This window comes from Chanodichthys erythropterus, chromosome 13 (genome assembly GCF_024489055.1).
Source record: "Chanodichthys erythropterus isolate Z2021 chromosome 13, ASM2448905v1, whole genome shotgun sequence".
Lineage (NCBI taxonomy): Eukaryota > Metazoa > Chordata > Actinopteri > Cypriniformes > Xenocyprididae > Chanodichthys > Chanodichthys erythropterus.
The window spans coordinates 17,179,114-17,205,341 of NC_090233.1; the positions used below are offsets into that span (position 1 = coordinate 17,179,114).

Genomic DNA, 26,228 nt, shown 5'->3' on the forward strand with positions numbered 1-26,228 from the left:
AAAGAGGTCAGTCCATTCACATCTACATATCGACATGTACAGTACAGGCTTGTGTCATGGGAAGGCTGTCCATTAAACAAGCAAAAAAGGGGGAAAAAAGCAGAGACGTCACTGCTGATCAGTTCCGCCTGGCTGCACTCAGAGTGCTCCAAGTGGTGTGTTGACGCATTTATATTTAATGCCTATTAAATGCGTGATTATGGCTTCATCCATTTACACCCATGTATTATTCATCTGAATCAGTAAAGACGGCCTTACATCCAGATGTACTGAGTGTGGTTTTGCGTAGAGCTGCTCGGGGCGGGTTGGCATGGCAGTGTTCACCAGTTGGCTGAGAGGGCTATAATTTTCTCAGCCTTTCAGGGATCTTTTCATCAGCTCCAAGTACATAAGAGGAGTGATCAATCATCTATACAATTAGCATCGTGCACAACCAGGCGTGAAGTTCACAGGCTCGTGGGATAATTTGTAGCTGACCTCCACAGGAATAATATAATTCACAGACAGTTACCATAAAAGGGACTAGAAGAAGAGAGGCGGACTCGTTTATGCAAGGTCTACGAAAAACGGGGGCTGTTTTAAAAATGAAAAAAAGAGAACTGAAGTTGGTAAAACATAGGAATATTGTATGAAAAGAATATTGTAAACAATACTTTCACTGTAGGCTCTCAAAAGAATGAGAGCAATGTACAGCTTTAGTATGGATATTCCTATGTATGTCTGAGACTGTTTTCCACAGGAAACACCTGCCCAAAGTCTTTAAAAACAATGACATTTTCATTTCTGAACTGTATATTCCTAAATCCTCCATTACTTCTGTTGTTTTTTACACTCTCAGAAATCTGACAAATATGGTTAATTTATTAAATAAAAAAAGATTTACTTATAATCATAGTAATTTTATCACATAAAAAACATCAGCATCAGCTTTAAAAATAATAAAAAAGTAAAAAAAAAAAAAAAAAACATTTTATATATATATATATATATATATATATATATATATATATATATATATATATATATATATATATATATATATATATATATATATATATATATATATATATATGTTTTCTTTTTTTTTCCTTTTTTTTTTGCTGAGCCTTTAATAAACATTCATTGTGTTCAATTCATGATTCAGTTCCAATGGTTTGCTTTAATGAATCACAATAAATCATCTCAATATTTCTGTTTTTCCATTCTCACGCAAAACTTTGAGTTCCCCTGAAAAACTGTGCTCGCTCACAAAACTTTTGTGAGGAAAATAATATCAGGTGGGAGGAAAAGCAAAAGTTTTGTGAGTGAATGCAAAAGCATTAAAATATATATTTTTTCATCTCATCTCATATTTTTGTCCCCCCACCAGGTCCCCTTAGTAAAATACAATGTGAAAAATATGCCTTGATTATTTTTAATACGATTTTTTGTGCTAAATATTAAACATTGCAAATCTATGTGGCAACAGTAGCTGTTCCAAAATACTATTATTTTGATTTAAAAAAAAAAATACAGCCCTTTGAGCCATTTCAGATACATACATTACTATAATGTAATGTAATGTAATGTAATGTAATGTAATGTAATGTAATGTAATGTAATGTAATGTAATGTAATGTAATGTAATGTAATGTAATGTAATGTAATGTAATGTAATATAATATAATATAATATAATATAATATAATATAATATACTGAAAAATATTGAGAACTGTATCACCAGGCCTATTCATGCTGACTCAACATGAGTTGTGTACCATCACATTCGATGCAGACAGCCAGATACACAAACACCAACGCTGCAACAAAGCATCAGCATTATTTGGTTCTTATGAATCTCTCACTATATTTTAGGAGGCAAATATTTTTGAAATACGACTGAAACTCTTTCCTTAAAACTGAATAAGGTTGTGTGTGTGTCCAGTGATGCTAATGTGGTGGAGTGGAAGTCCCCGATGAAAAGGCCTCCACACACAAATGAATCAGCTGGCTTCACATTGGCATGTTAAAGGACTATTTAATTGCTGCAGTTTAGAAAGAGGAAATCCTTCTGTCCCCAGGGCTTAACTCTTTATCCAAACCTACTTCTGAACACCAGGGGTTGGACCTTGTGGCTGTGTGCCTATGAGTGTGTGCCATTGCATGCGATGAATAGGGAGACAGATCTCAATCTCTTTTTTTTTTAGGTTGCCACTTCTGTAGACTGGTGGTTTCTCAAGCCTCCAGAGGGAAAAAAAAGGTGCTAATAGTGTCCAAATCCTTGATAAGTTAACCAGCTATTAGCCGGCTTAGTTTACAAGCCAAGTGGCTTAGATTGTCACAGAGTGAAGTCTAATAGACATACTTATATTATTTGAGCTGGATCCCCTTTTCAAGGACAAAGCAGGGGGCAAAGAGAGAGCACAGCAGTGCTATATACAGTACCTTTGATTGCTCTGAGACAAACAAGTATGCACTTGAGATGTGCTGTTAGCAATGCATTTTCTTTTCTCTCTTGAAGTTGTGACCTTCAAGTCATCGATGATCAGTGAAAGCAGTAACACTGACACCACTGGTGCCATGTATTCCCCAGGTAAGCGATGCACACACACCTGGCCATCCACGTGATGTAAAAGAAAAAGTGATTCATCAGACCAGGCCACCTTCTTCTATCGCTCTGTGGTCCAGTTCTGATACTCACATGCCCACTGTTGCCGCTTTCGGTGGTGGACAGGGGTCAGCATGGGCACCCTGACTGGTCTGTGGCTATGCAGCCCCATACGCAACAAACTGCAATGCACTGTGTATTGTGACACCTTTCTATCAGAACCAGCATTAACTTCTTGAGCAATTTGAGCTATAGTAGCTCGTCTGTTAGATTGGACCACACAGGCCAGCCTTCGCTCCCCATGTGCATCAATGAGCCTTGGCCACCCATGACCCTGTTGCGGTTCCCCACTGTTCCTTCCACTGCAGACCGGGAACACCCCACAAGAGCTGCAGTTTTGGAGATGCTCTGACCCAGTCACAATTTGGCCCTTGTCAAACTCGCTCAAATCCTTACGCTTGTCCAATTTTCCTGCTTCTACCACATCAGCTTTGAGGACAAAATGTTCACTTGCTGCCTAATATATCTCAGCCACTAACAAGTGCCGTGATAAAGAGATAATCAGTTTTATTCACTTCACCTATCAGTGGTCATAATGTTATGCCTGATTGGTGTGTACGCATAAGCTTAAAGTGAATATTAATATTAATTAATATTAATTAAATGTCTTTGTCATTGGTGTTTTGTCATTGTGTTTACAGCCACAAAAAGTTGTGGTTGTTTATCATGCACTACTGTTAAAAGGTTTGGGATTTTAGTTTTTTTTTTTTTTTACTGAAATTAGTAGTTTTATTCTGCTAGCATTAAATTGATTAAAAATGACGGTAAAGCACCAAATAAGTAATTGCTGAAATTAAGCCTTGCCATCACAGTAATAAATTAAATATATTAAACTAGAAAGCAGTTTAAATTTTATTGTAGTTGTAATATATCACAATATGACTTTTTACTGTATTTTTGATCAAACAAATGCAGCCTTGTTTACACTGCACACATGTTCAGCTCGTTGCGGCTCCGGCAAGGTTTTGTTCCGTCCTCTGCGCAATGTCAACTCACACCAGAAGCATTTCAGAAGCAAAGTGACTGGATTCGCGAGACCACTAGATTTGCCTGTCGAACATTGTTTTTTTCATGTTTTTAATGGCTAAATTGTTATATTTTGTCCGGTTTTATTGTGTTTATTGCTATACCATACTTTATTTTGCTGTAGCCATACAGATGAAGTTAATACACTTAAAAATCCAGTTATGGACAACAAAAACAGAAATTTCAAGTTTTTCAACTTCGAATCTCTTGACGTCAGTTTCTGGCATCCTAGTGATGTGAAATATGATCGGGAGTTTACTCAGGGTGATTATTTTGACTTTATTTTGTATTTGAGCTGCGCGTCTTGGACGCGGCGTCCGTCAAAAATAGGCGAGGCGCCTATCTTTAGCAAAGCGGCGCGTCGAGCCGCTTCTGGGACGCTTCTCAAACGCACCGCGGCACGGCTGGCGTACACACAAGCATTGACTAGAGTGGCCGTGTATCAGCTCCGGTAGCCGCATCGCAGCTGTAACCTGCCACACACGCTTGCAGTGTAAACAAGTCTTTAGTGAACATAAGAGACCTTGGTGATCATAATGGTATCACAATATAGTTAGAACTAACGCTACATTATAATAACAACCTGTTACTGAGATTTTTTGCTTTAAAATAAAGGCAACTAAGTTATTATTAACTAAAACCCAACTCAATATCACATACATTAACGAAAGAATACAGATATGAAAAACAGGATTAATAAAACCCTGACCTTTTTAAAACTTATAAATAAAACATTTAGTTGAAAATGGCAGATTTTAAAGTTGACATCTGCATGATTTGTAGGCAAAAACACATTCACCACAGCATTTGATTTCATTGTTCTGTTCTTGCACAACTCTTTGTTCATGCATTCTTGTACAATCAAAAAGGAATGTCAAATCACTTCGTTATGCAGCCTTCGGCAAAGCTCTCCAGACATACCATAATCAAATAAAAACAAGCAACAAACAAGTTGGAGTGCTCTCCGTTTGACCACACGATCTAGTCTCATCTCACACACGAATACACACAAACATCAACAGGACAAACTGCAATTACAGCAACTAAAAAACAAATACAGTGAACTCAGGATCTGTAACCACAGATGGACAGGAAGCAATATGATTATGGAATTTGTGAGCAGTGCCACAATGCAATTAGTTTATGAACCTGGAACCAATATTTTAATTTATAGAACCTCTGAAAGGTAAGTGATGCCTTTTATATTTAATTTGTTTCGATTTACAGATATTAAATATGCAATCATTCAACCCTATCCAGTTACTGTTTCCAGAGAATAAAACTTTCATCTTGGATCTCTGGCACAGACCGCTGGTTGTCCTTAAATGCCTTTGTTTATTCTGATTAAATACACTAACTGGACTAAATGATAATCAGCGGTTTGCTTTCAAGAATCTGCTGCAGACATAAAGTTGGTTTCAAAAGTCCACCTGTGAAAATGCTTCTTTTATTACATTTTAATACTTTATGACATGGCATATTTTTTGACAAATTATATTATCAGCATGATCTGAGTGAAAAGTTGTATTGAAAAATTAGCATGAATTTCAGAAAGTAATTCTGTATTCTTTAGCATGATTTGAGTCACAAATTTACTTATTTCAGATTTTTTCTTTAATCACTTCTTTAATCACCAATCAAATATTTATATTATTATAACATTTATTCATAATGTTTCTCTCTTTAAATTTTTTTTTAAAAAATGTAAATATTCTGGGATTCAAACATTCAATTTTGAATCCCAGATTGTCAGTGTAGACTTTTAAACCCCACTTTATGTCACAAAACGGTTACAGGAACTCGTTAGCCTTATAGCATAATTGCCCAGATCATATTTCAAAGGCAGATATCACAATTTGGCCAAAAAATGACTTAGGCAATTATGCTTTGAGGCTAACGAACTGTTGCTGAGAAAGAAGAAGAGTGGAAAAGAGATCTTTGGTTTGTCCCACCATCCAGAGAACAAATACAGTGCTTTACCCCAACAGTATCCAGTGCCCCCACAACCTCAACATATTTCTGGAAGGTTCTTTTTCCTGAGCAGGACTCCCAGAAGAGCCTCTAATGCTGTAAGTAATAGTGTTGGAGATTCTGCTTTAAGCTGTGATTGGCTCCCCTGCTTGTCCAGGGGGACATAGTTTCCATTCCCACTTACTCTCTATCAAAATCACTTTTATAAGCTTACAAAAAAAGGAGAACTATGTCTAGAATCTCCTCAGTCTTCACATCTGGTCACCACGAGAGTAGTTCATTTCACCCACAGAGTAAATCGTGATTGGTTGCCGAGCTCTGAATCGGTGCCAAAATGGACTCTGGGGATACATGAAACACAAAAGCACAGGCCTGAAACTCACTAGTGCAGACACACCAAACAGTGCGCACCAAACCATAGGGCAGAGACTCATCCTTCATGGTGTTTTATTGTCCCTCAAACTGCATCCATCCCTGTATACTTTGATTCATGCTCCAGAACTCTGACTCCGGTTAAACAGTTAAGATGTTTTTAGGATGTCACGTCATAATGCATTAATGGAACAGAATTAAAATAGCTGAAAGCTTCACACATAGGAATGAAAATTATAGTACCCTAGAGTTCCCTTCCAAAATCTTTAAACAGCTATGAACTTCTAACCTTGAGCTTCATAAGAAGAAAAAACTGTTGTACAAGGGTCAATGACAAATAAGAGTATCCAAGATAAAGAAAGGGACAGATCCAGTTCATGTTGGATTCATATGGTTCTGAAAAACATTTATAACATTTATAACATGACTCTAAAAATGTTGTGGTGTAACCATCAAGTAAAATATACCAACATATTTTCCTCACACCCTGAATACATTTGATACGCCATAATATTTTCAAAAAGGTCTTTAAAAATAATTTTCAAGGTAAAAGGTGTCACGTCACATGACATTTTACAACATAAAATGTCATTTCAATTGATTTTTTTTGATGAGAAATACAATTTAATTATTTTTTCTTTACAATAATATCATTCTGGACATTATCACTCTGAAATATTTCAATTTATGTCTAAAAAATAAATAAATTCCAAGTTCAGAAATTAAAAACATGCTCATCATAGAAGCGGTACCTAATCATTGTATGTATGATCTGAATGTATGATCTGAAAAAGTCTTTTTGAACAAATTAATAGATGAAAAATGAGCATCATGTCGTTGACCCACAAAGCACTTTATCCATATAAATCCTACTGTGCCAGTTTGAAACACAAATGTCTAAAGCCTCTAAATTATCAACAGGATCAAAACTTTGCTGAAAAACTTGTACACCATCTACTACATGCCTTCTGTTGACTGACTGAGAGTTTATACTTTTTAACAAGTAAAAGGACTTTTAAAATAATGGTCGTGGTACACATAAAAACTACAGAGCTCTGATCATAAAACTAAGCAGTTAAATATCATCTTACTAAGACATATTATTTGGAGTGACAACTGACATTTATATGCATTTTATGTTAGTAGTCTGCAGTACTTTTATAAATATCTCATTGATTTATATTACAACATTGCATCTTACATTTTAGATATAAATATCAGCAACTGCACCAAATTGCTTAATTTGCTTAGTTTGGACCTCTGAATTATACCTTTATATTCTCCAATATCAGCGGTATTCAAATGGCGGACCTTGGTTCCATCTGGACCGTGAGACATAATTTTGCCGCTTTACCATTTCTACAGTTTAAAGTGAGCAGCTTGTCAAAACAACAGAGCGGTACACACCACAAGCGCTCAGGGTCATTTACGGTTATGATCTTACGGTACTATATCCTAATATTTTCATCTAGAGCCAAACATGCTTCATTCTAATCTTTTCCGTACCATGCACGTTGCTTCTCTCTCCTGCTAAAGACATAAAGCATCACATTAAGAGCTGCAGATGACGCAGTTATTTTAACAACACTAGCAGAAAGATGGCAAGCAGCAAAATAGATATTTACTAAAACATGGCAGACAACGAGAATACAGCAAATACAATTATTTTTATCTGTCAATGATAGACTGTCATACAGATGACTCCAACCATTTAACTAAATGGGACAGGGACAGGCATTGAGCTGGTTTAGATCGTACTTATCAGGCCGTTACCATTTTGTTTATTTCAACAGAGAAAAATCTATGGTAACATCAGTAAATTTTGGAGTGCCGCAAGGATATGTGTTATGCCCTCTACTATTTTCAATATAAATGCTGCCACTTGGTAACATAATAAGAAAACACTGAATTAGTTTCCACTGCTTTGCCGATGATACTCAGTTATATATTTCATCACGACCAGATGAAATCTCTAAAATTATCCAAGATGACAGAGTGTGTTAAAGATATAAAGTATTGGATGACCAGTAATTTTCTTCTATTAAATTCAGATAAGACTGAGGTATTGCTTATTGGACCAAAAATCTACACACATGATCTCTTAGCATACATTTTGCATTTAGAAGGATGTACTGTTACTTCATCCTCTACAGTTTAAACCCGGGTGTTATATTAGACAGCAACTTACTTGTCCTTTCCAACTTACTTGTAACATTTCATATGTTACAAAAACAGCCTTCTTCCACCTCAGAAACATCGCTTAGCTACGGAACATGTTATCTGTTTCTGATGCAGAAAAGTTATTTCATGCATTCATGACTTCTAGACTAGATTACTGTAATGCATTACTAGCTGGTTGCCCTGCATCCTCAATAAACAAGCTACAATTAGTCCAAAATGCAGCTGCTAGAGTTCTTACTAGGTCAAGAAAATATGATCATATAACATCAATTTAACACCTCTACACTGGCTAAGTCTATATATCTATATCTAAGTCCACTAAAGGAGGGAGAGCATTTTCACATTTGGCTCCTAAACTCAGGAATAGCCATCCTGATTATGTTCGGGGCTCAGACTCACTCTCCCAGATTAAATCTAGATTAAATATACTTCTCTTTTGCCAAGCATTGACATAATACATCTCATAACCTTGTACTCCAGTTATATCAGATCAAATGCACATGATTATTTTTGGTTAATGTTATGAACAGCAGCTATGCTAATTATTTTCCATTTGCTTTGCTGTTTTATTTCGGGATGCCCATCCCAAGGTAACTAGAGAGTACATCAGATCCAGTTTGGATTCAGCCTCTTATGAAGACTTCAGATGCTTCAACACCTTTGAAGGGATGACCCTAACCCCCTGCGAGGACTTCGGGTGATGCGAATTCTGGATCAACATGCACCATTCCAAATTTTGCTATTTATCCTAATCACCGTTAACATATATTCATTACTTCAATGAGCACATTGTTTCTGCCTTAAATTAATACACTGTTTAAATTAATACATTGTTAGCTATCTGCGTGATTTATGTTTGTACATTTCTGAAATGAGATCATTTGGACACCTTATAATAGATTACTCTAAATTGTAATGCATTGAGATGCATTTTCTGTAAAGCTGCTTTGAAACGATATGTATTGTGAAATAAATGTGAACTGCACAAATAAATGTGAACTGAATTGAAATGTGAATTAAACCAGGTTTGTGACAAATTAACGTGTGGTGCCTTTATATATTTTGTTTTTCCCTCTATACATTTAGCATTATTTTAACATTTCAAAATAAACTATGTTATAATCTGGAAAATTATTTAGAGATGACAAGGGAAGACAAAAAAACAACAACTTTAAAATCAGTTAACTTTGCTTACTACAGTTAATTATTAGTTTATGTATGTCATTTATTTTTAGTAGTTTATTACATTGAGTAAAAGATAAAAATGGTCCATACTTTTCTTAAGAGGTAAACCCTGCACCCCCAGTATGTTTTCTCAGTCCTAGGAAGGAAATAGAGACCAGACCTCTTGGAATTTTAACTGAATACCCCTGTCCTATATCATACACTGCCCAGCCAAAAAAAAGTCACTTGGATTTGAATAGGCAAATACTTAAGAATCTATGAATGGATCATTATTACAGTGATTATTATGTTTCTAGCATGATATATACTTGGCAATGGTTCTTTTAACCCTTAAAGATGGAGTATGTAGCTTTTCATTTCTTAAACAACCATGTAGGAAGACACATCATGACCATATTCTAGGAAGACAATGTCAAGATTCACCAGGGTTAAAATTGTGAAAGAATGGTTCAGAGAGCATGAAGAATCATCTTCACACATGAATTGGCACCTCTGAGTCCAGACCTTAATTTCATTGAAAGTCTTTGGGATGTGCTGGAATAGACTTTACAGAGTGCTCACCTCTTGCATTGTCAATACAAGAACTAGACCAAAAATTTATGCATCTCTTGATGGAAATAACATCACAACATTTATTTCCATCAAGAGGTGTGTAATTTTTTGGTCAAGATCTTGTATTGACAATGCAAGAGGTGAGCACTCTGTAAAGTCTCCTCCAGCAAAAGCCAAAAACATACATTGAGGTTAAGGTCAGTGCCAATTCATGTGTGAAAATTATTCTTCATGCTCCCTCCCAACTATTCTTTCACAATTTGAGCCTGATGAATCTTGACACTATCATCCTGGAATATAAATACATCTTAATACATGGTTGTTTAAGAAATGAAAAGCTACACACTCCAAATTTTTGGGTTAAAAGAACCGTTGCCAAACATATAACATGCTAGAAAAATAATAATCACTGTAATAATGATCCATCCATAGGCTCTTAAGTATTTGCCTAATATTTGCCTATTAAAATCCAAACAGCGACTCTTCTTCTTTTTTTTTTTTTGGCCGGGCAGTGTATATGAGCCATTAAAGCCTGATTTATTAAATATGAAAAAAAAAAAAAAAAAAGCAGCAAACCTATACAAACTTTTTTTAGATTTAGTCTAAAGGTTCAATAATCTTTTCCATTAAAAAAAAGAAATGAGAAGAAGAAAAAAAAGATTTTTCATGCTTAACAGGGTTAAGCCATACTTGATATAGTTGAATATTTGCATAAATAATAAATTGAACTAAATAATCTGTATGCAATATTCTGTGGATTTCACTGAATAGGTTTGAAATAGCAGTCTGAGAATTACCTGAGGGGTGACGCAGGATTAAAGCAGGTCTTCGTGACATCAGTGATGTTGGGGTTGCAGCAGTCCCCATGGTCGTAATAGAAATTGTCCCAGTTACACTCTGGGTCACAAACCCCATTCCCCTGCTTGTATTCAGGGCAGCGTGCGTTCTGCCTCTTACAGTATCCGGCATCAAAGCCCGTAAGGGTGTGGTTACATTCTGGATCACACTCTTCATCGCCCACTTTGCTGACATCACAGTTGGCCAGTATTAGGCGGTTCCGTAAGGACGAGTTGTAGACGTTGTGAATGGTTCGCTCCCAGGAAATGTTGTAGACACGGAAAGCATTGTTCAAGTGCTGGTGCTGAAGGTTGATCTGGTGATCGGTAATCGTCGGCCACCGTCCATCATCATCGTAAACGTTTATCACTCGATAGCGCACCGTCTTGGGTTTTCGAAAGCTCCAGAGCTGGTAGTAGTTTGTAATCACCTCCACATTGTCACACACGGTCTGTCCGCAAGGTGGAGGTTTCAGTGCAGTGTCACTGAGGTCACCTGCCAGGCTTCGGTCTGAGTGCTCCAACCGGGGGAAGCTGCCATCTTTCACCGTAAGCCACCGTCTTGACATGTTCTCAAAGTTCTCATGGATGACTAGCTGAGAGAGGTCACCAAACTGACCTAAACTGTGGCCCATGTATCTAATGATCTCACGTTGTGTCAGAGCCCGATGCCACAAGCTCAAGTGTTCCATCGTACCCCTGAAGTTGTGGTTTAGCGCGTTGCCACCGATCATTAGCACCTTGCACTTCTTGGTAAGTGGACTGAAAATCTCACCAGATTGGTCTCTGCTTACAGCAACCTGCGCCCCGTTAACGTACAGCTTCATAAAGAGACCATTGTAGGTGATGGCGACGTGCGACCATTGATTGGGAGTATAGGGTGCATTGGAGGTGATGGTGGTGAGCTTGTGGGCTCGGTCCGTCTTGAGGGAGAAGAAGAAGCGAGGGTCACGGTTGGCTTGGTCACTGACTGCTTTGATGCCAAGCAACCATCCTCTATCACTGGATGCGTAGAAACATTTATCATAGAGACCTGAAGGAAATGACAAATATTAGATTCATGAACAAGCAGATTAAGTACAGAGGGGTCAAAAATAAAATGCATTTTTTTTTTTATTGAATGCAATTTTTTCATAAATTATATTATCAGGAAAATTATTTGAGTGAAAATGGGAAAATTAACAGTGATTTCAGAAAGTCTCAGTAATTCTGTCTCTTTTGCTTCTATAGCAGAAGTACTCGAGCTGCATGAACTCCACAAGTTTGTGTAAAACCTGATGATGTTCTCCAGCATGATTAAAGATAGAGCCAAAAAAACATCTTGAGTTTCAATACTCACATGTCACATGATCAATGCAACTAATTTGATTTGTGAGTGACCTAAAAATAGTGCATAATTTTACATATTTTGTAATAACTTTCATCATTTTATTACTATATTTTAAGACTTTATTTCAAAATTTATTTCAAAGTTTACACTATTGTTCAAAGTGGTCGGTAAGATTTTTTAAATGTTTTTTAAAAACATTCCTCTTATGCTCACCCAAGGCTGCATTTGGTCAAAAATGCAGTGCCAATATAGTAATATTGTGAAATATTTTTACAATTTAAAATAACTATTTTCTAGTTTAATATATTTTAAAATGTAATTTATTCCTGTAATGGCAAAGCTGAAATTTCAGCATTATTAATATAGTCACATAATCCTTCAGAAATCATTCTAATACGCCAGTTTGTGCTCAAGAAACATTTCTTAGTATCAATGTCGAAAACAACTGCTTAATATTTTTGTGGATTTTTTTTTTTTCAGTATTCTTTGATGAATAGAAAGTTCACAAGAACAGCATTTATTTGATATATACATTTCTGTTACAAATTAAAAGTCTTTACTCTCACTTTTGACTAACTGAATGCATGCTTGCTGAATAAAAGCATCAATTTCTTTATAATTTGTTAATATATATATATTTTTTATTTTTCAATTTCCCTAAATACTAAAACTTTGTCTTCAGATTTAAACTTGATGTTCTTTTAGACTGTATCTTTTATCAGTACTGATATTTACTGCTCAGTAAACACAATTAGCAGATATAGATTTATAATGAAATATAAGGAAAGGTGCACAGTAGTAATTTGTCAAACTGACTGACGCAACAGCACAGACGTAAGTTACCGCAGCCTGATACAGAGAGTGACGAAAAACTATGTTTGTCCAGAAAAGTGGGGAACACAGAGTGGTTCCCATGATCAAATCGTTGCAACAGTACAGTCCAAGGACTACAGGCCTACGAGGAAGCATCTGCTAGCAATCAGGCCCAGACAGTGTGGTCTTGTATCAACAGAGCAAAGGTTACTTGAATTTTCAGTCTATTTTCTTGAAATGTGCCTCAGCAGTAGGGATGTTTGAAATCAAAAATGGTCCTTTTCGGCACAGTCCGTATTATGATTGGGGCTCTAAAACCCTTTCTTCCTGTTTCATTTGGAAACCATGTGCAGAGCTCCAGAAGGAAACGTATTCTTACATTTAATGGGTAAGCGTCCTTCATAATCATCCAGAATGTGTAAAAGAGGATTTTATTTGAATCATTGTACTTCAACACTGCAGAAATCAGATAGAGGGCATATTCCAAAATTTTAATTCTAACATTTAACCAACAAGCCCTGCAAATCCACACAGTGCAGCTTAATCCAGTAAGTTGCTGAGCAATGAAACCTAAAGTCAAAGACAGAAAGTGAGGATCTAGTGACCCTCACTCTGTCTTCTGCATGAGGAAATCTCACAGCGGAGAGAAGTGTGTTTGGTAGAGGTAATTGGTGAAACTCAGTTAGTGCGAATCAGCAGTAAAGCGTTACCAGGGTAGCAGAGGAAAATATTACTATGCCACATTACTACACACAATATGTAACATAACTCCAAATTTACACATGCCTCTGCAACAGGGAAATGCATTTGGACAGAACTGCTTAAATCTCCATCAGTGAAGCTGAATGCATGAAGATCCTTTGACCGCTAGGACTGACCACTTTAAAGAGATCATTCATTCGGTAGCGCCTTAGTAAAGAGCAGACAGGAGCATGTAGTTCCCTCTCACTTCTGGGCTGCCAGCAGAACCACTGCCAGCATCTATAAAAATAAATTGTGCCATAAAACTGAGGAAATTACAATCTGTGAAATCCTGGAATGAGACCACTAAGTGGGAAATAACAAACAGGTACAATTCTTGCCAGCACCAAACTTTAGACATGTAAGGGGCTCAGTGTAGGGAGAGGGATAGGGGTTCAATGAATGGATGGATGGATGGATGCACTAGAGAATGCTAATTTTATATTGATCACCATAGAGATTTCATTAAAAACAACAGAGCATAAGAAAAACCGTACACAGCTTTAAATAGTTCAAAGATAATGCATTAAATACTAATGCATGATAAACAGAGTGGAGAAAAAGTCTCGTACACAAATATAATACAGTTTGCTTTGCAAATTAACTTTATGAAATCAATCCAGTCATTGAACTAAGTACATGCTGAAGTTGAAAAATGTAATTTCGGAAATGAATGCAGTTGGCTCCTTGTGCCGAATATGGCGTACCTTGTAATCCTTTCCAATATTTTATGAACGCATCCATTTTGAGTTCATTCAATCTCAGTATCCAGCACCATGGACAGAGCACTACAAAGTGAGCATTACGAAATGAAAGACACAAGCGCAGCAGCTGTTTAGAAATATGTATATACACCAGTACTGTCTGTAAACCTTTATTAAAACATCTAAGGCTATAATGAATTGTAGACTTGTTACTTTTACACTTAGTTGTTAGACTAGTTTTCTGTTAGCTATGGGGTCAGTAAAATCCTTTTAAAGTAAAATAACAATCTAGATTGCTTAGTGTTTTTTATGATATTTTCACTAATGCATTATAATTATTTATCAGTACACACGTATATTATATTATATTATTAAGTACTTAATACCATTACAGAAACAAAGTACCTGTTAACAACTACCAAACATAAATCATTCTATTTGGTAACATGATAGCTGAATATTTAAATTTTTATGGCCATCATTACAAACCTCTAAGCTGTGCTATTGACAGTTTTATGAGGTGATTATTAATTTATTGTAATGTGCCATAAAATACCTCATCCCACTGACAACAGTGACAAGAAAAAGTAAAAATGTACACATTTCTATTTGAAATCAGACTGAGTAAAAATTCGGATGAACAGTTGCCGCCGCCTAACGTCAGCAGACATGCTGTAAAACTTCTAGTAAAAAAGTCATCTGTCTGAGAACAGGCTCAGTGCCTCTCTGTGCGCTCTTGCATCTGAGGATCTGATTGACTGCACTGCCGAGTCCATTTCATGATGTTTTGTGGCAAGGACTGTAATATCTTTACAAGAAGAAGCAATAACAAAACCACTTGAAGAAAGGATGGACAAGGCACTAATTTTATAGCATCCTCCATCTGGACTGACACTTAAATCATTCTCTTCTCTAATTACACTACCTGAAGACTCCTGATTATAAAACAGCACAAATTTGTGGGTTAAAACCTGACAGTCAATATACAAGGGCCACAACTTAGTTACATGGACCACAAACATTTAATGCTTTGTTTAAAGCGAAATTTGCTGAACAACTGTATTTGATGCGCAGTTGGAGAAGCTATATAAACTCTGCCAGCGCCCCCTCGTTGCTTCTTAATGTTACTGTGACTAAGGAGATCATTGTGAGGACAGAGGAGTGGACTAATTTTAGATGACTCACTGACAAGATGTATTCAATCAATCCATTAGCATGCAGCTCTCTGGAGATATAAAGCTTATTTAAAGACAATGTACCCAACTGTATATAATGTAATTAATTTTCAATGTCCTGAGTCTATGATTTGCAATTTAAATCATGCATCTTGAAATCTACCACCGAATTGCATGTGCATGTCTCATTAATTGAGAATTATTTATAAAAAACATGATCTTGTAATTTTTACTTTTTAAGTTTAATTTATATAAGCATAATTTTGTGATGTTTGTGAAAATACAAACTAAGCACTGTTGTTCTTTTGTAGATCTCTAATTACATTTTAGAGAAACTATAAGAAAGCAGGCAGTCTGGTAATTAAAGCTAACAAATCTGTCCCTTTACATACATTTTCAACAACTACACGTGGGTTTGCATTTTACTTAGCCTTTAAGTGACCCCCAAGCATTTTAGAGAGATAATAAAAATGATTTGATTTGTATATCATTAGAGTACATTTTCGTTTATGTTCCCACAAAACTGCGTGCTATTGGGGTTCATGGGGTGCACGCAGGATTCATAAACCGACTCCACGGGTATTACGCTCTCTGTTGGCTGGAGAAGGGATGGGGAAAAAAGAAATCACATAAATTTGTTTAAAGAAAAAAAAAAAAAATACAACCGAGCAACTAACACGCCCACCTATGCTACTCCATCCCCATAAGAATAATGCGTAATGCGCGTAAGTAGATATTTTTCAAGAAAAATAAACGTAGGGATTTTGTTATTCGATTATAAACTATACGCGCTTCGTTAGTGGGAAATACATACTTGAAAAACACATTTTAAAATGAAACACACAATTAAGAATAAGCATACATTATGACTAAAGAAAAATAAGCACCCGCTGTAGTGTCAGTTTGGGATATAGGGTGTATGTGTAGCATTTAGTGCAGAGCAGTGCACGTAAGGAGCACAGTAGCCTATGCATCAAAGGGATGACGTATTTGTTTAAGCGATTTCTGACACAGACACTTAATCATACAGCATCATAGAGAAAAATCTACAGACTACGCCGCTATCACAGTTTTCTCGCAGACACTTTAAAGTGCAGTTTTAAAAATGCAAAAAATGGTAACAACAATAAATAAACCAATAAAATTCATAAACGCTTAAACATCAAACCAATAAATATAGCATATTAGGGTACTGAAATTGCTTTACTCCATATTAGCTACAACAAACCGTCCAAAGATCATCAACTAGATACGCAATTTAAGTCGGTAACGTTAAAACTACAAGATGCCACCAAAAGTTGGGTGGCGATAACCTGCCGATCGCATGCAAAACCCAAGAGAGTTTTTGCTTGTAAACAACAGCAAAGGCTCATATTCCGTCTTTGGAGAGATCAGTTATTGTTAACTATTCTCAGTACATGCATGCATTAGCTCATAAATAGTCAAAGTGATATAAAGAAGTGCTAGTGGCAAGTGTTTATGCAACTATTCGAAAGCTGGAGGTGATTTATGAAGCACGGGCATGCTGCAGTTACACTATGAAATGATTTCTGCAGTGAATATAATGCAAGTCATAATTAAGCAAATCAAACCTCCGATAACAGCTGGAGAGCGCTGCCCACCCTCAGGTTTTATCCACATTTCCAGGGTGAAATTACCCCTTGGCACCTCTGCATTGGGTTTCAGACGCAGTTGGTCTCCTCGACCGGTAAAGTAAACAGCCCTCCGCCGACCTGGGCTGTTTTCCCCCGCCTGTGACAGGCGAGGGGAGCGCCGATCTATCCCGGGAAGTGAGCGTTTGCCCCGAGGCAGGCGTGTGGCACAAGCTCCTGGGAAGGTACTTCTGGCTTCCCTAATGCGTACCAAGTCTCTTTTAGACCTTGTAATTCGCCGTGGAGTCCCACACTCAGATCCCAAGCACACGATAAAAAGCAAAAGGCATAGGAGCCAAGTGCAAATGGGCAAAAGTTTCATTTTCAAGTGGAGAGAAGAGATTTTTGTCAATGGAAAGGGGATTTGATGATTTCAAAATACTAAATAGCGCTCCTCTTTGGAGATCTTTCCCGGTCTTTTGCTTTTACAAAAGCCTGTCAAGACGCGTATTCAACACCAACCAAGACGGCAATGCTGTCTTATTTTTTCCTTTATAATGTTAAGCCACGACCCCCTTTCCTTGCCCCTTTCAAAGACACTTCAACACAGATTGAGGGGGGAAAGGAATATGTTAATTCATCCAAGTGCTCCACCTTCTCAATTGAATGGATCCCATTAAACTGCAGGGATGACTGAGTAATCAATCAGTGTGGAGAGGTCAAAATCATTTCCCTTTCACTTTTTCTTCATCCGCATTTCAAATAAACTTGGTCAAACATATCACATGCACAACTCTATACGCGTACATGTATGAGTATTTGAACGGGGTCACTGGCAAGACCGGCGTGAATTTCTTCAGAGGGATTCGCGTACATTAAGTTGAAATAACACATAACATTCGAATATCTAAAACGGTCTAAATCGACTCGTAACAGTGGAAATAAAAAGATATGATTACAAGTTTCAGGCAACTCGTCGTTACGTCACATTGTTTTTATTTGGCCGAAGGCACAGTGCGAATAGCCGGGTTCATTCTGACAGGAGTAGCAGGTAACCTGCTCGCTGTTTTGTTTCTCAGTGCTTATCTGAACCGGGACAGTGTTTTTATTTTGCGCACCGCTGCGTTGAGAACCCTCTAGCGGCTACACGATGAACTCTCAAGAAAACCACAAGAAGACAAAAAACAAAACAAAAACAAAAACAAAATATGCTCAGGCACGTTAAATATTTTTTTTTTTGTTCTTTCCTTTGTCCACAACGACATGTTAACGTGTGCAGCGCTGGGTGGGGAAGCAGAATGACAGAAAGCCAAAAGCGGGCTGCTGATCGGGAGAACGAGAAGGTATAGCAGACAAGATGATCAAAATGTCAAGAAAAGGATGGTTTTTGTGTGCAGCATAAATATGTGCGAATAATGACTCTACCGATGAAAAGCTGACACTAAGGGAAAAACGACATCAAAAAAAAATAAAATAATAATAATAAATAAATAATAATAATAATAATAATAATAATGAAAATAATAATAATAATAATAAAGGTAAATATTAATTTGATTTTCTTTTTTTTCCCTCCATGATGTCTTTTTGACCAGTCCCCATTTAATATTTTCAATTTAGTTTCCCTGTATATTTGGTATATGATCTACAATTTTATAAATAAATAAATAAACTTAAAAATTACATCATCCTTTTATGATGAACACTGAATGACATCATGAATGTAAATGTCTTTTCTTTTTTCTTTTATTTATTTATTCTATTTTCTCTTTCTATATTAACCAACATACTGTGACCTTAAAAGACAATAATGGACAAATGAATAATAAAATGGTCTTACTCTTAAGACTCTTAATTTAAAAAAAAAAAAATCAAATCATTAACACTTGAAAAAAAAATTTTCCCGTCTGACTGAAATTAAAATGTTTTTAAATCTTTTTTTGAAGGATTTTGTGAAATTACCCTCATGAGTACTAAGATGAATTTAGGGAGCATATAGCGCTGATGTATAATAGGAAGCACATACAGTAGGGAAAAGAGTAACCGATCTAAATTCATATATGGCACCTATAACAGAGTATCGAAGCCTTTCCAGCCAGAGTTCTGGTGCACCCTCTTATTGCTTTTCCTTATTGAATGTCAGCAGCAGAGGGAGCCTAGAAAATGACTGAATGCACTTCCTACATCGTCTGCTCCTGGTCTCAGTGTTCTGGTTCTCACAGCTGCAGAGGGACTCCTTGCAAACATGTGACGTCAATACTGCTGAATATCAATGGGCACTGGTGCTAAAGGACCAGCGGGAAACCTGGGGTGAGCCACTATAGAGCCCCTCATTCGACAGGTTCTTACCTCAAAGTTACTTTCAACCATTCTTATTCAGCAGGATGTCCAAATCACTTTAAGCTCTTTGCTCAGAAAGGTTTCACAATGATACTCCAAAGTGCCTTATCTCTTATCACTTGAAATGGATGCAACCTAACTCATTAAAGGATCAGGAGGCACAACATATAGAGTTAGGCATAATAATTCCTACCTAACTTGTTACGTATCCAAAACAATTTAATAGTTAATTTCAATGGTTTCATAATTCTTTCATTTATTTTCTCTCCTATAACTGATCCCACACAAAGCGACTAACTTCTTTTATGGGCAGAAAGAAGCTGCATTTACAACAACAACAAATAAAGAGCAGCAGGACCAAAATATCCAAAGTCAAAAGAGTGTTTAGAGTGTATATATTTGCTGATGATAAATGATGCACATAAAAATATAATATATAGAAGTATACACTTAATGCCCTGTCGTTGGGATGAAAGCATCTGCTTTTATGTAAATGTAGTAGCATATTCTCAGTGGAGTTCTCTGACTTCAGCAAAATGTTATTTTTTTTATTTTTTTTTTTTTTTCAGAAGTATTTTTGTGATACTAGTGCCATATCTATTTTATCTCTTGGTTGTTGGTAAAAAAAAAAGTTAGCATGATTCACATGTGCTAGGACTTTATGACAGCTAAACAACTGTAAAACTAGTTGAATATACAAAATATGTAAAGAAAAATATTCTTTTAAAATAATCATGATTGATTATATCAGTTAATCTGACCAGTATATTTAAAATATAATATTTAAGGCATTTGAAAAACTTATGATGTAGATCCCAGGTATACTTTTGCTTTAAATGCATAATATTCCATATTACATTAAAGCAGAGATATGCAATGATATATATTTTTTTCCCTCATATGTGAGATGTAGTGGGTTAATATTATTGTTAATTGCCTGTAATGGTGGCAACTCTGACTTCCTGTATTAAAAATCTATATTATTATTATTATTATTGTCTTTTGCAATGTATTTAGTACTATTACTGTTGAGAAATATATATGAAACATATATATAATATACTTTTATGTGTTACCAAAAGATGGAATATAGGTTTGTGGTGGTCTTGCGACAGGATTTGTGCAGTCAATTATTATTTTATCATTTATCTGCTCTGGTTTTGCCATTAGACTGTAGAAGACTGACTCACGGCTTTACATTCAGCATTTTTTGTAGGGTGCTCACTGCATTAAAGAAATTAAACTTTACAAATCATTCAAAGATAACATTAAGGGAGCTCTGTGCTGGTCTTGTATTGTGATTAATAGCAGGTTGCGTAGATAGCTGAAGACGTCATCAATGACGTACATATCCTAGTTTTTACTCTCTGCTAACTCCCTCATCTGCAATCAGGAAATGCAAGTCAGTTAATTTGAATTGATCCTGGCTTGTCTCCTACCTGGAGGCCTACTACAACTAAAAGTCTAAGAGCAATTAACCAAACAATTAATCTTTCTGCTGATGCTGAGGCATAAGGATTTCGTAATGTATTTGAAGCTCACTCAACTCTGGAATTTGTACTTAGTACTTCTTTTTGGCTTTGCCTTCACTGCAAACACATATGAATAATAATCTTCATGGAATTTTCCAGCACCTGCACAAAGGGCTGGGTCGGATAGAAGCTTCAATATTGTATTGTGTAATAATGACTAAGCATAAACTCTCTCATGCCAGGAACTGTCATTTTTGTACTCATGGACCATTAAGAGGTGTAATGTTCATTGGCAGTAAAAGAACAGCTTGTCCACATAAATGCAAAATGCAAGTGAGCACCCATTACAATTGTGAAACGAATCCTTTTTTACGATATATCAGTTTATCGATGAACTGCAATTTGAGAGTACAAAGTGAAAAGGCAGAATCTCATTCAACAAGCCTATTTTCTAATATCACAGCAAAATTAATGCAGAATTGGTGTTAATTGATGAATATGAAAACAGATTGTCATTGATAAAAAAAACAAAAAAAAAAAACATTTGCAGCTTCACCTTTGATTGTAGCAGTCTCTTTTACGCAGGTCAAACAGGTATATGTTTGTGTATGTGAGAACAAGCACGTGTGTGAACAAGCGAGTGTGAACAAGTGTTTGTGTGTAGTAGGGGAAATTCCATCTGGTGTTTATTGTACCCATCTTTCAAAAGATAACCATCATAAAAATAGGGAGGGATGCAAGTTCTGACATTTATTGTATCTGATCCAATAAAGGTATATAGGCATTTCTCATTCATTCCAGAGATCAAGGTGTTCCACCAACGGAAAAGATCAATTTGTAGTTAGGGAGACTCTGGAAAAACCCTGTACTCAGTCCAGTGCAACATTTTGCAATGAGTGATGGAACAACGTATTAATTTAATCTCAGCTACATGAAGTTGTTGTCACTGGGATGGTGTTGGCAAAATAACCAAAATAAATGGTACGCTCATGAACCTGGTATTTGTTGGCAAACTTTGTTCATATTAATAAAAAGCCAGATCCTTATGTGTAACCAGGCCCATGCGATTTATTTATATATTTAATATTTTGAAATTTCTGCAGTGTTAGAAAATGTGGAATTCTGCAGAAAGGATTTAAACATATTGAAATGTCTTAAACAGCTGAAAGCTACTACACCACCAGTAGCCATAAGCATAACCAAAATTTCTGTGGAAATCTGTGGAGCTTTTCCAGATGCAGATTCCATGTGGGCCTCAAGTAAAAAAAAATAAAAAAAATACAGGATTTTTGGATAATAGAAAGATAAAAAAAAAAAAAGCACAGCATTTATGTGTTAAATATATATATGAAATTTATATATCAGTTGCTTATGATTAATCAGATAAAAAGGTGTCACATATATTCATCCTTACTTGTGGAGCACAAGTAAAGCTCTCTTTACGTCCCCTCAGAATGTTATTCTAATAAATTATTTGTTTCTCATATTAATAGCCCATCACACAGTTACTTAATTTCATTCACTTCAAGTGTCCCAGCAGAGAAGGACAAAGTCAGCCACCTGTAACTCAAGCATCTGATGTAGATGAATATTTTAACAGAGCTAAGTTAAAGTGAAAGTGGGCAGCCACAACCTTACAGTGATGCTGTTGAAATCAAGCTAGCATGAAATCAGCAGTGATGATCAGTGTATAGACGTTTTTTGTTTCTTACAGTCAGAATGTGATTATGAAATGTATGAATCGACAGAGACTGATTTCAGATTAACTTACAATGGGACATACATATTAAACTTAGCAGGGCCAGCATACATTTCATTATCACATTCTGACTGTAAGAGACACACACACACACACACACACACACACACACACACACACAAAAATAATTTTCCCTCAGGACAGTGGCTTTGCTTGAGTCTCTAATTACTGCTGTAATTTATCAGTTTCTAAGCAACAAAAGCTTTTAATGAATCAAATAATTTCAACTTTGGAATCAAAATCTCACCACTGAGCCATTGAGACAAACATCTGCTCCACCCGTTTACTTTTGCAAGTTTGTAAGTTTGATTTTTATTTACTCTCTGTGTAGGGAAGGAGAGGAAAGAAAGAAAACCGTAACTGACGTCATCTTCTTTCCAGAATATTTACTCAATCTGGTTATACTGATTGAGCAGAAGTAACATTTTTATATAGGAGAGACTGGGGCAAGTCATCAAATTGGGAAGTTTTAAGTCAAACATCCAATTACAAAAATGTGTGTTTACTTCAGCTTTATACAAACCCGATTCCAAAAAAGTTGGGACACTGTACAAATTGTGAATAAAAAAGGAATGCAATAATTTACAAATCTCATAAACGTATATTTTATTCACAATAGAATATAGAGAACATATCAAACGTTGAAAGTGAGACATTTTGAAATGTCATGCCAAATATTTGCTCATTTTGGATATCATGAGAGCTACACATTCCAAAAAAGTTGGAACAGGTAGCAATAAGAGGCTGGAAAAGTTAAATGTACACATAAGGAATTTGCAACTTATTAGGTCAATTGGCAACATGATTGAGTATAAAAAGAGCCTCTCAGAGTGGCAGTTTCTCAAGATGGGCAGAGGATCACCAATTCCCCCAATGCTGCAGTGAAAAATAGTGGAGCAATATCAGAAAGGAGTTTCTCAGAGAAAAATTGCAAAGGGTTTGAAGTTATAATCTACAGTGCATAATATCATCCAAAGATTCAGAGAATCTGGAACAATCTCTGTGCGTAAGGGTCAAGGCCGGAAAACCATACTGGATGCCTGTGATCTTCAGGCCCTTAGACGGCACTGCATCACATACAGGAATGCTACTGTAATGGAAATCACAACATGGGCTCAGGAATACATCCAGAAAACATTGTTGGTGAAAACAAAATCCACTTTGCCATTCACCGCTGCCAGCTAAAACTATATAGGTCAAAAAAGAAGCCATATCTAAACATGATCCAGAAGCGCAGGCGTTTTCTCTGGGCCAAGGCTCATTTAAAATGGACTGTGGCAAAGTGGAAAACTGTTCTGTGGTCAGACGAATCAAAATTTGAAGTTCTTTTTGGAAAACTGGGATGCCATGTCATCTGGACTAAAGAGGACAAGGACAAGTTGTACACATTTGGAAAGGCACCATCAATGCTGAAAGGTATATCCGAGTTCTAGAACAACATATGCTCCCTTCCAGACATCGTCTCTTTCAGGGAAGACCTTGCATTTTCCAACATGACAATGCCAGACCACATACTGCATCAATTACAACATCATGGCTGCGTAGAAGAAGGATCTGGGTACTGAAATGGCCAGCCTGCAGTCCAGATCTTTCACCCACAGAAAACATTTGGCGCATCATAAAGAGGAAGATGCGACAAAGAAGACCTAAGACAGTTGAGCAACTAGAAGCCTGTATTAGACAAGAATGGGACAACATTCCAGTTCCTAAACTTGAGCAAATTGTCTCCTCAGTCCCCAGACGTTTGCAGACTGTTATAAAAAAGAAGGGATGCCACACAGTGGTAAACATGACCTTGTCCCAACTTTTTTGAGATGTGTTGATGCCATGAAATTTAAAATCAACTTATTTTTCCCTTAAAATACATTTTCTCAGTTTAAACATTTGATATGTCATCTGTGTTGTATTCTGAATAAAATATTGGAATTTGAAACTTCCACTACTGTAGTACAAAAACATCTTAAAATAAAATAATGTTTGTGAATTATTTCAATTCCATATACTGTTGTGATTTTTTTTTAAACAAGAGAATACATGGGGGGGGGGTCAAACTTTTAATCGATTAATTGATTTAAAAAAATAAACTTGTCTTTGTACGGAGCCCCGCACATGACATGCAAGAAAAAAAATTAAATCTTCGATTGTAAATCGATGGAACGAATTTGTAAATTGTGTGCACGATTTAGTAAATCGAGGGAACGAAATAGTAAATCCTGCGCACGATTTAGCCTACTATTTTTTTTTTCTGCATGTCTTGTCCGGGGTTCTGTAACTTTGGCCTTGACCATTTACAATTTCTGTTGACCAAAGCAATGGTTTTATATATATTTTTGAATTATTTGTATTTTATGTTGCCATTTACATTTTTTTTTCTCATTTAAAGTTTTTATTCATTTTTTTTAGAGTTTAATTTTTGCTAAAAAGTTCAGCATAGTTTAGCACAGTGTGACAATTAGTCCTACTACTGCCACATTGTGGTCCATGAGCTGATCTAATTTTGAGCAATAGTGGTAGAGATACTAAACAGCTTTTGTGTAGTCAAGACTTGTGTGTAAAATAATCAAGAATTTAATAAACCCACAAAAAGAAATATTAAAAGTGTGACAAATATCACCAGGATATACAACAAACCCATATTTTTATTATTATTATTTCTGATTGATGTTTAAGATAATTTCTTAAAAGGTAAAACTTACGCTTTCAAGTTCCTTATTATATATACACACATCAGGGTTTGATCATATGACAAAGACATTTTGAAAAATAATACTTAATGTTGCTATGGTATACTGACAGACCTAAAGTACACAAAGTGACAGAAAAAGCTCACCTCTGTACTGTGTCAAAGTTTGGACACCCCGTGTGGCCCTTCTAAAAACACTATCAACACAGATTCCTAGAACGAGATAATGCACACTCCGATATAGCAGCAACACAAACCCTCAAAATTCACCAGGGATGCTTCATGGTAAAGTCATGGGCACACAGCATGTGAATGTGTTATATTGTATTCTGCTTTCTGTCACAATGAGGCCAGTCAATCAGCCCTGAGGGAGGAAGGTTGATAAAGCAGACCAGTAAGATTGTGACCAGTTCCTGGAAATCCCTCCTCTTAGGGCCTGTTTCCTCTCTCTGAAGCATCTAATGCACTACTCCCCTTATACTCACAGAGTACTATAGTAGGTGCGTTGCCCTCTAATATCAGTTAGTTACAGAGATCATCATAACTTGCACTATACATCACAGGGATAAGACACTCAAAGATACTCTGGATTACATCATTACTCTTGCAATGTTACGGTACATAGTATTGAAGAACACAAAGACGAGAAATACTACAGAGAAATAGACTTTAATATCAATGCTCTAGAAACATGAATAAAGGCAGGAGTAAATCACACAAGCTACCAAGAACCAACAAAGAGTAAGGGAGAACGGAGGGCTTGAATACACAGAGCAAACAAAGAAACTAAAGAGTTAATTAACAGGACACAGGTGAATATAATGACAAATCAGACAATACAGGAAAAC

The 26,228-nt window shown here is 36.2% G+C and overlaps 1 protein-coding gene across 1 annotated transcript in view; it reads right to left on the minus strand.

Annotated features, from left to right (window-relative positions):
* The window catches only part of pappab (pregnancy-associated plasma protein A, pappalysin 1b), a 102,288-nt gene extending 84,780 nt beyond the window's left edge, over positions 1-17,508 (minus strand). The window contains exons 1-2 of the mRNA XM_067407521.1: positions 17,127-17,508; positions 10,733-11,804 (exon numbers count right to left, since the gene is read on the minus strand). Coding sequence (XP_067263622.1) covers positions 10,733-11,804; positions 17,127-17,508 — 1,454 coding nt within the window. The remainder of the gene's footprint in view (positions 1-10,732; positions 11,805-17,126) is intronic.
* Positions 17,509-26,228: the final 8,720 nt, after the last annotated feature.